Source organism: Eurytemora carolleeae, unplaced genomic scaffold, assembly GCF_000591075.1.
Source record: "Eurytemora carolleeae unplaced genomic scaffold, Eaff_2.0 scaffold902, whole genome shotgun sequence".
NCBI classification, from domain to species: domain Eukaryota; kingdom Metazoa; phylum Arthropoda; class Copepoda; order Calanoida; family Temoridae; genus Eurytemora; species Eurytemora carolleeae.
The window spans coordinates 119,271-130,605 of record NW_019396789.1 but is presented as its reverse complement, the minus strand read 5'-3'; the positions used below and the strand labels follow the sequence as shown (position 1 = coordinate 130,605).

General features: G+C 30.8%; 1 protein-coding gene across 4 annotated transcripts; it reads left to right on the top strand.

Annotated features, from left to right (window-relative positions):
- Positions 1-2,159: 2,159 nt before the first annotated feature.
- LOC111708716 (uncharacterized) lies at positions 2,160-10,378 on the top strand. Of its 4 annotated transcripts, XR_002766720.1 has the most exons (8): positions 2,160-2,242; positions 6,491-6,577; positions 7,367-7,544; positions 8,334-8,470; positions 9,069-9,337; positions 9,467-9,504; positions 9,579-9,994; positions 10,296-10,378. XR_002766720.1 is itself a non-coding variant. In XM_023482176.1 (6 exons), the coding sequence occupies exons 2-5, from the start codon at positions 6,503-6,505 to the stop codon at positions 9,150-9,152; spliced, it is 474 nt and encodes a 157-aa protein (XP_023337944.1). In that variant the 5' UTR covers positions 2,165-2,242; positions 6,491-6,502; the 3' UTR covers positions 9,153-9,994; positions 10,296-10,378. The 4 variants fall into 4 exon arrangements, 1 of the variants encoding a protein (XP_023337944.1); XR_002766718.1 differs by having other exon boundaries at positions 9,467-9,994; XR_002766719.1 differs by having other exon boundaries at positions 9,069-9,504.
- The last annotated feature ends 957 nt before the right edge of the window (positions 10,379-11,335 follow it).

The window sequence follows — 11,335 nt, the reverse complement described above, 5'->3', positions numbered from 1 at the left end:
AAATTTGCCTTAAAGGGACTGTAAGCATAATTTCAATTGACCCTCCATGCAAAGGTGACAATGCCTAATTTACAACGGTAACCTTGAAACTTTAATCTGATCAAAAATGTGTTTCTCTGACTCGAAAAGTGTTTCTCCGTTCCTTCTTATAAACAAGGAATGCACAAGTCACTTTCGTGTAGAAACAGCCAGCAAATGAAAACAAACAATTTAACGAAACAAAAACATGGATATCTAATTCATACTTGATCAGAAAAAGATTTCAAGGGCACTGTTTTAAACCAGGCGTTGCCATCTTTGCATGATACAGCCCTTTCTTCAAAATGGATGAATTTTTAAACGAAAAAAATGAAATCAAGATGACACGTGATATGTGAACTGTTCTTGTCCGAATTTAATGAATTTTAGCCGCGGCTTAAATCTGCCAAAAACCGGTTTCAATTGAGCGCCAGCTTAATTCTTGAAAAATTTAATACAATTTTAAGTGGAACCAACGATATTTGAGCCGCGGCTTACTTCTAAGCCGCGGCTCAAATTCTTAAAATTCGGCCTCAGGAATTCAAATACTAACATTCGTCATCAAACAACAGTTGGGAACTTTGGTATCCTAAGAACCTAGTTTTATGTGTTCAGGCGCGCCGCCGATGCCTCCACATAAATATACCAAGGCCAACATATATTTCAACTTTAATGCTTGTCTAAGTAACAAAATCCAGTCCTGAAGGGGTAAAACCAAAATGTTTTGCAACGCATGTCGTTTATGTCCAAATATTTTTCAGGGTTAACATTTTGAGCAGTTTTGTAATAAAATAGAACTTTAGAACATTCAACTTAAAGGAAGTGTTTGCGAAAAATGAAAGGGGGTACAGGCTTACGGCGAAAAATAAGCGCGCCTTTTGATCGCTTCTAATCTTACTTCTATCTGTTGCGTCCATAAGGAGAAAATGGTTAAAAACGACTCATATTGAAGAACGTAGCGTCCATACAAATTCAGAAAGTTGCAACATTCAACTCGGATTGTAAAAATAATAAATTTAATATCAAACAAATTATTCAGATATTACAACCAATAATCATCGATAATTTTTCGATGCATTCGTAAAAAGTTGATATTTCATAATAATTTTTTATGATCTGATAGTTACTTTTGAAAACATTTAATCCTGTTTCGAGGATTTTTGATTTTGACATTTTCATATTTTCCATGAATGTTCGAAAATCCAGCGCTAGCGAAATATTATTTAAAAAAAACTATCTCAAAAATTTAAAACAATCAGGGATCTAATTTAATAAATTTAATGAATTAGATCGCTGAATTACCTTCTGCCAGTTGAAATTCATTAAATTTGGGCCCAGGTATGGTAATTCTTGAACCAAACACACTGTATACAGTTACATACTAGACGCAAGAAACAGACTGTACATACTAGACACAAGAAACAGACTGTACATACTAGACACAAGAAACAGACTGTACATACTAGACACAAGAAACAGACTGTACAGTGTACATACTAGACACAAGAAACAGATTTCATCTAGAAATATTTTGAAAAACTTTAACTGTCAAATACAATAAAAAGTTTAGCATTTTTTGTGACTTAAACTTTGCGATACAAATTTCAATATCCGAGTGTTGTTATCTTCATGATATGAATATTGAACAGACAACTTTACAAGAGCTAACTTCAGTAAACACCTGGAGAAGAAGTCTCATCGTTTTCTTGTTTCTTTTAATTACAAAATAATAATATTTATTTTCTATTTTTATTTTATTTTTATTTTGTATTTTTACCCAAGCATATAGTTCTTAAAAGTTTCCAGAGCTGAAAACTTTATAATGGGATATCCTTAATCCAGATCTGTTAATTAATCTGGAGATTACATGCATGGGGAGAACAAGCAATATTTAATCTGGAGATTTAGAAAACAGTGGGTCAAGCATTAATCCCGATATCCATCATTCTAAAGTTCTCAGCTCTGAAGAGTTTCGAGATATACCAGCTGTAACACTACAATTTTTTTCTTGTTTAAATATAAAATTTACTTTTGATATTTAAAATATATACAGAAACGGAAAATAACATTTAGATTAGAGCAAAGTTAGTCATGAAATATATAATTGTTGTGTGAATCAAATATTTTAAAACAGTTGTTCTCTACTTATTATTAATTTAATCCACTAATTATAGAAACAAATTATTATCATTCAGTCATTTTCAGTCCTCCAGCCTAACCAGAGGTATGTTCAATTTTCAATATTTTTGCTACTTTTAAGAGTTCTAAGATCGCTTTAGATTTTCTCTTATTTATTTAGAACTGTCCTGAACAAAATACTCTGATTTTCTTATCCTTATATCTTTGCAACCCAATGAAGTAGCTTTATATATTTCAAACTGTAAATTCTTTTAAATCAAATAATCTAAGTTTGAGATATCAAAGGTTAACAAAATAGATTTAGTGATTTAAAGAACCGAGTTGGCGGCAAAGATTTGATTATTTTATTGCCTTGTTCAAATAATAACTTATAAATACGCGAATGAATTCCAGCACTTATATCTATGCATGTTGAAGGATTTGATAATGATATATCATTACTGAAATTATGAATGAATTATACCAATGATTAAAAATGTATTTCATCCTTTTTGTAAAACTATAAATTCGAACGTTTCACTTACATCCTTAATACAAGAATGAATAATTTATATGTTGAAGGATTCGATGATTACGTAATAACTGAAATGATAATGTTATGAGTAATGATCAATGTTGTCTATTTGTGCATAATTTTGTATATTTTTCTCTTTTCTGTTGGAAACCTGTATTTTCAAAAATTTATTTAAACAAATTTAAACTAAACTATTTATATATGTATTTATATATTTGTGTGTGAATAAATATTTATAACAATAATAATATTAATTTTTATAATGAATTTTCTATGAACGTTTTTTGTGCATGTCTCAATCTGTGTTTTCAACTCAAGTCGAGTGTGAAATACAAGGGAGTAGCAAAAACATAAAGTTGGTTTATTTATGAACATTTTGGAATTTAATTTCAAAGTTTTGGCCTCCATATCTTGTCTCTTAGTTTTCACTGACGCAGAGAGAGAAAAAAGACCGGGATTCCTTTTTTTGATAATATTCTGTACGACAGTTTTCTTTTCTTTGCCTTATATTATGAGGCTAAATATATAGCTTTAAAAAACCTTAATATTTAAAGACGCCTTTTGTAATTATAATTTTAGCATTGAAATGTTGTTTTCAATATGAATAAATCTCTACTATTTGTTTCAAGTCTAAATAAAAAATCTCGAAGTACTATTTATATATAAATCCAAAAATCAAAGATATCTGAAACGTCATTTTTTCCTAATGATCAATTTTTACTAGCTTTGAAGTTACTGCAAACTTTTGTCTTTTGCCCACCATTGGAGAGAAATAAAATAGTGTCAATCATTGTATCAGTAAATTACGGTTTATCTTTCCCTTTCCCTTTAAAAATATGTTTTGTTTATGAAATGCTTCCATAGCATCATATTTTTAGGGATTATTTTTCTGGTCGAACTTGAATAAAGGACTTTTTTAAACATGTCTTACTTACTTACTTACTTACTTACTTACTTACTTACTTACTTACTTACTTACTTACTTACTTACTTACTTACTTACTTACTTACTTACTTACTTACTTAGTCACTTACTTACTCCTCTAGCACTTGATAAGAAGATTGAGATACATTTGAAACTAAGTCATCAGTTTTATCACTGTATCAGTTTAAAAATCAAACACCAAACCCAAAATTTAATGCCTCCTAAGACGCCTCCTAACAATTTGAGATTAGAAAACGAATAGAATTTACTCATTTGACTTTCAATTTTGGTAATTAATGATGATATAAAATATATTTGAAATTAATTTCTTAATTTCTTAATGTCCTTGTTAGATCCTGGAATTATTTTGCCACAAAAACTGTGGAACCTATTTAGTTAACTTTTTCAAACCTTTCATCAACTCTACAAATTTTAATTATTGGAGGGGACATTAGTTCCAAAACTAACTTTTGGCCCAGTTCTAATTCTGAGTGTTAAAAATGGGCACAAATGTAGCAATTAGGGTTTAAGGATCTCGGCCCATATCAAGAGTAAAAGTCGATTATAAAAACTATACCCAACATTTTATTAAGCATGACGGGGAAAACAGTTCCATTATTAAATCATTAATTTGAATCATTGTCGGGTTTTCGAGTTATAATCAACTTTCCCGTTTTTGAGTAAAATCCCCAAAATAAAACAAAACAAATTTTCACTACTTACAAAATAAATCCTTGAAAACAAAAATTATCTTATTAAGACTAACTTAACTGCAAAATTTTTTCTAGAATCTAAAATTTCCACATTTTATCTGTTAAATCAGAGAATATCGACGATTTATTTTCTAGCATTTAAAAAATCAAAATTTCCGCATTTCTGATGAAATCTAAATTGCAAGAACAAAATAATATTAATATTTTGATTTCTCAATGATTTTATAATTATAAAAGAACAATTTGTTTTTAATTGTATTTGCTTATTTTTACCTTATCAAAAAATCTTGTTCTGTTACGTAAGTGCGTAAATACTTGAAAATTGATATTGATATGAATTTTGGTAATTGTCTCAAAACCAGGATATGTTCCAAAAACGCGACATGTGCTGAAATGCGGTAATTGTTTCAAAATAGTGATATGTTCGAAAATGAAATCAAGTATCATCAGAAACTATTTCTCTCACCTTGATATTAGTTTAAAGTAGATAGGTATTAATTCAATATACTTGTTAAAATTAATTCGAAATATAAGGAAGACGATTTTTCCGACTCAAATGCCGTAGCCTTTTCTCCAGATGAATGTGTACTCAAGATCCATTTCCTCCTCATGTAGTGCCCACATGTCGAATCTCCGCTCATCCCAGCTCCCGGTATTCAGTCATGTTAGGACAGTTGAACTAGTAACAGCTCCGACACAGGGAGCCTCTTGACTCCTTATGATGATGACGCAGATACTCAATTAGCAGCAGACAGGCTTACCCGAGGGTTCCCAGTTTATCATGCACTCCACTTCCAGAGACAACATAATCGCTCAAATCCAGCATGATAAAGCCGCGATCTCTGCCTACTAGGTTGGATAAGCCCTGTTGCCCCAGTTCCTGATGATCTGCTCCACCAACATGAAGCTCTACAACACTCCCATGAAGTACCATCAAATATCCATCCATAATTCCTTTGTTAATTTCTAAATCAACCAATTTTAACTCCGCCTTAAATGCAAATATTTCAAAACACTCGTTTTTTTTAAAATAAATGTTAGAAATATCCATTTTAGATCTCTTTATTTTATTATAGTGACTTTTCAAGTCAACAATACTGTTTTAGCCATTTGGATAAATATATGGTGTAGTGTTTTGTTCTGCTCAGCTTGGATGTAAATTGTTAAGATATTTACTCTTGAAAAAGATAACTTTGCATTTTGGTCAATTCTCATACTCAGTGTTAGAAATGGACCAAGTGTTTGTTTTGGAACTAATTTAAAGTAAGTTATCCTAGAATCCATGGATATGTCCTTCTTTGTTTAAAAACAATCCATCTTAAACTTCTTCACATTGAAACCAGTAATTTAGTTAAAGCAATTAAAGTTATAAACTAAGTTTTTTTTCCCTCCATCATCTATATATATGTATACATTGATACTTTGGGTTTTGTTTATTACTTTGTTCGTTTGTTTGTAATCAATAAACGTCATAACGGCTGAACCGATCGGGCCCAATTTTTTTGTGGGACCATAGGAAAGGTTTATGGATGTTATACTAAAAATTGTAATTCGAAGAAGCTTGCTAACAGTTAAAACTTAAATAAAAAAGTCGTCCAAATTATGTTGATATAATCGCCTATCACCGTAGGAGAAAACAAGAAAAAGAAAAATGTTTTTTTTTATTTGCCTTTGTTCTAACTAAGAGTGTGAAGATAAAGTTTTATGATTTACTCCAGACATTACATTCTATTAAGATATTACATATAAAACTTAATTTAAATATATATGATGCTATGATACAATTAAAATGTGTTTGATGTAATGCTTAATTTCTCCTCTTTTTCTTAATCTCCAGATTAAATAATCCTTGTTCTCCTCTTGTTATCAATTTCCAGATTAATTATCCGATCAGGATTAAGGATATTCCATAAAAAAGTTCCCCGCTCTGATAATCTTCCTTAACCTTAATCTTTGCCACAAACTCAATTTTTCTAATTCCTTTATCTTTGGAATCTGATGGTGTAAACCTTTTATATTTCGAATTTCGATTATTTGATCTCACGGAATTCATAGTTTGAAATATCTAAGCACTACAACATTGGGTTGCAAAGATATTGTGATTAGAAAATCAGAGTTTTTGGCAAATGCTCAATTCCTTTATGTTTTTCATCAGCACTTCCATACAATTACTCTGTTAAGATAAATAGCAGAATGAGGTGTCCTCTACTAGTACTAGTAGTCGTCTTCCTTACATTAGCTCAATCTCAGCTCAACAATGGAACGCAGGTTAGTAAACTGAATTCATGCAAATATTATTAAGTTAAATTTCAACTATTTTTCGACTGCAGTAAATTATTAAAAATTATAAATAAAGGAACCAATTACTCGCTAAACTCGCTTCAAAGCTTTATAAACTTTTAAACGTTGAAATATCCGTTGCTTACTGATCTCGGTAGGGTACGGAGCTCTTCCATAATAGCCCCCAACTTTACGGAAGAGCGCTGAGTAGAGTTGATCATGACTCACAGGGTGGTGGAGAAATATAGGATTAGTAAACAAGAACTCCATCTTTAGCTTATCTTGGCTTAACATCTCAGCTCAGTGCAAGAAGGAACACAGAAACATAACCCCTGATAGGAAAATAGGAAAGCTGAAACCTCTCAACCTATTGTTCCTTAAGTTAGCGGCTTAGCCAACTGCTAGGATTTCTCAAAGAATTTCATTTTTTTCTTAATTAGCCAAAATATGATGAAAGATGTACAAACAAGAAGAAAATCAAAATCAACAAATATAGAAATGTCAAAATATTTGCCTCTGTTACTATATAATTATGTAAAAAATATTGTTAGAATTTAAAAAAAAATATGTAAAAAAACGGAAATATCAAAACTTTACAAGATAAGGTTAGATTTAAAGTTTGAGACGAGTAATCAGCTCCTTTGTTTGTGATAAAATCTTTTACAGGGTTACGTTCTCTGCATTAGATCGAAAGAGCATTGCTTGTTGGGCTCTGTTGCATTAAAAGGGGTGAAAAATCTGTATTTTTTAGACATTTATAAAGAATTATTACCCTAGGAGGAGGAAACAGGACTAATTGTATCATCAGGATTAGTGAAACGATCCGGCATTCGAACTCTGACAAGAAGGAGACGAAACAGAAGAGGCCACAAGATTGCAAAAAATAAGAAGAAAAAGAAACAGTTTGGTTCTTGCGATTATGTTCGATTATCTGGACTAGATAAGTGCAAAAATGGTGAGTTTTCTCCTAAAAAGAGAGATTGGCTAAACATGGTAGTAAGCTGAGAGTGCAGTATTGTAGAGACATTTTTTAGGATTCATTTGAGACCTACAAGACCTTTTATGTTGTATGATTGTTCAGCAAAAGTGGAAATTCCGATCTTCAGAATCCTCATGGAATTGTCGCACCAAAACCTGCTTGAGAGGCGTGACGCGACAAAACCACAACCACAACCTGCCGGGGGAGTATTTGAAAGATTAAATCTTCGCTCTTGCAGAACAATTATACACCCTAGAAATGTCTTATAAGTCTCAAATGAATCATACAAAATTTTTCTTCAATACTGCACTCTCAGCTCAACTACCATGTCTAGCTGGTCTCTTTAAGCCCTGAGTATTCAAGATGCAAGCTCCTCAATACTCTTTCTAACTTTTTAATGAGAATATTCCGACAATCTGCTGCAATCCTAACAGAGACAAACACTTAAACATTTTCTCCAAAGATAAATTTAAAATTCAATATCTTTCTGTTAAAAGAAGTAGAGTAAAGAAGTAATAGTGACCCTTCTTAATTGTGACATGTCCAATTTACAACAGTACTTTCTAAATTTTTGTCTAATAAAGGATAACGAAGATACTGCTATCTCTGTCATCTTTGATCCAACAAACTTTTACGAGTACCATTAATAATCGGACATGCCACTCTCCTATGAAAAGGTCACTTAAAATACGTCTGCATTCCCTTAAGATACCTAAATGTAAGCACACAAATTGGAGAATCTCAGCACACCATCAATATTTTTAGGTGAACAAGCATTGCTGAAAAGTAAACTTCTGTTCCTAAAGGTGGATCAAGTAGATATTGCTACATTTTCAAAAAACCCAAACCAGTTTATGAAATGCTCAACTGTTAGAGATAAAACAGCTGAACTAAAGTGCAAGGTAGGAAATATTTGAAAACATTATTAATTTCGTTAGTTTTTGGTTCGCTGTCAGTTGTAAATGTATTATATACGTGTTATATAGCTGTTTCTGTTGGTTTTATTAGAAAACTAGCTTGGGAACCCAGCTTTGCTTGTCAAAGCCAACCCGCTTAATTTAGAATTGTTAAACCAAGCTAAGAACATTCCTGAATGGGTCTACCAAGTGATCCAAACAAAATTTGAGGCAAATCGGTCAAATGGTTCACAAGGTTTGAACTTCCAAACACATCAACAGAGATTACAATTTTATGTATATAGATTATTGATAGGGTTTTATTGTATGCATCTAATATATTAAACTAACTATTTATGCTTAACCCTAGCTGTAGTATGGGTCCTATTTAGAAACCAGCTTTACAGGACGATTCTTGCCGATAACAAAATTTGATAAAAGATTTGGCGGATTATTCTGTTTTCAATTGCAGATTTTCAACAAATATATAGAATGGTCTGACCGGTTCAGCCTTTTCACGTTTATTGGAAACAAAAACATATGCCAAGAGACAGACATATAAACACCAAGACAAACCAAATATATATTGATTTATGATATTTAGTCTGTGAAAAATCTGGATAAAATGCTTCTCTCGGACTCAGGAGGCTCGGGTAACTTTTTTCTTCAACTTTTAGAAACTAAATAAATAAACATTAATAAAAACAACACGAATCTTTAGCACTTTTGGAATACAATAGGAATAGGGGGGGTGGGGGGGCAGAATAAAGATGCAGAACAGTATCTGAACAATGCTGAAAAATGTTGGAAAATGTAAAAATGCTTTACGGCGAACTGGAACTACATCCTCAACTCCTGGGAAGAAAGATTAAGGTAGATTCATAAACTTCAAGGTTTAAAAAAATGAAACGGGTTCATTTTTTTTAATTAAGCGAATCTGACAATCTTTGAAAGTAAAAATATCGATAATTTCTGTCAAAATAATTATAACATTGTTTTCAGAAAACCTGGGATATTTGATTTTGCATCTATTTTTTGAGGTTATTAAAGAAATTTACAGTTTGAAAAATATGTGTTGGTTTTCTAATTAATTCACAACAGTTTCAATAATTAGGCTATATATATATATATATCTGTTGACCATAAATCTATCCTCTCCACTCTCACGTCATGTCGTCTTTACCAGCCCAAATCCAAACCAAACAATTTCTCCCACTCTACCTCCCTACCCATACTAAGGAAAATCGAAATAGTGAAAAGTTTTACTAAGTGAAAGATCAAATCCATAAATAACTGAGAAATCAATAGTTAATTCCACTTAAAAAAAAACAATATTGTGTGTACTTTCTAAGGCCCGAGGGAGCAACCCTATTAAACGGATATAAGGAACGGGTGAAAGTCATGAAAGAATATCCAGTTTCTTATTTCTAATTATAATTCAACAACTTTTTCATGTTCACTGTATAATATGGTAAAATCGAAGTTGGGAACCTAATACTTGCTGCTTCAGAAGGAAATACACAGAAACAGGTACAGTCTAAAAATCGAGCAACTCTTTTAAACATTAATTATCAAATTGGATCATTGATCAATTTTTTTCATTTATAATTGACCTTTAAATTTCATCATTTTTAAATTTTTTTAATCTTTATCAATTTGCATACCTGATAGTTGATCCGTATCATCATAATTATCAATTTTTAGAAATGATATTAAAGCAATTTCATGATTATTTTTAATTTTCTTAACTGATAATTCATCATTATCATCATAATTATCAATTTTCCAAACTAATTATTGATCATTCTCATAAATTATTTTTAATTTTTAGAATTCAAGATTAGACGGCACAGTTCCCTATAATGTATGTTTATTTAGCTAATGTTTTATTTAAATTATATATTATATAACTCACAGTTTAGAAAGAACGGACACTAGATGCATTTAACTACCATTTTTTATGTTCATGGCTCTAAAGTGAGAACCAGAGACTGTGGAATAGGAAGACGACATTATAACACTATTCAAGTGTATTAATTGTTGTTACAAATCAAATAGTTTTATTAGTAACTTATTAAATCATTTATAAAGGTTAAATGGGTCTGTTTAGTGTTTACACTGCCCGATTGTTCTGTCTCATGTTTTTTGGACTATTAAAAGTCACAACTTAGGTTTGAAAGTAATCTTCCTATTCCAGAGTTTGTGGTTCTTACTGTAATCTAACAATCGTCTTCCTAATATACAATTTTATATGGCCTTACTGTATTTTTGTTCTATATTGGAAATTTTGGGTTAAAATGTACAGTGTTCATGTACATTGTTCAGTCTATACATATTATACAATGTTTTCATAAAATAACAGTGCTTTGTTAATTAATTATATTTTTATGCGTTTTCATGTAATATGTTTATGCATGAAACAAAACATGTTAATTTTTTTAAATTCTAAAATTATATTAATTACTAGATTATAGATAATTATAATTGATAAAAATGAAGTAAAATATAAATACTCAATGCTGAGTATCCGTGCAAACATGAAACATAAACTTTTTGTTTTACTCGCTATTTATTGTACGTATGTATAGATAAAATTGAAGTATTATTTCTATGATTGTAAAAAAAACATCATTTTAAGAAAAAAATGTTTTCGTACAAAAATAAAAGAACATTAAAAGAAGCCAGAATTGTTATTTCTTATTTTAAAAGTGGTAAAATTTTTGAAAACTTTTTTAAAATAACGATATATATCTTATCATACATCAGGCCGGTCATGCGGGGCAACAAAAGTACCAGTTCTTTTGAATTGGGACCAAAAAAATTAAGCGTTTGCCACAAACTCAAATTTCCCTGTATCTTGCAACCTGATGA

Bases quoted from the DNA above. Each gene is read 5' to 3' on its own strand.
- LOC111708716 (XM_023482176.1), top strand. From the start codon at position 6,503: ATGAGGTGTCCTCTACTAGTACTAGTAGTCGTCTTCCTTACATTAGCT. The intron at 6,578-7,366 runs GTTAGTAAACTG...TTATTACCCTAG, and splicing joins AGCTCAACAATGGAACGCAG to GAGGAGGAAACAGGACTAAT. The intron at 8,471-9,068 runs GTAGGAAATATT...TATGATATTTAG, and splicing joins CAGCTGAACTAAAGTGCAAG to TCTGTGAAAAATCTGGATAA.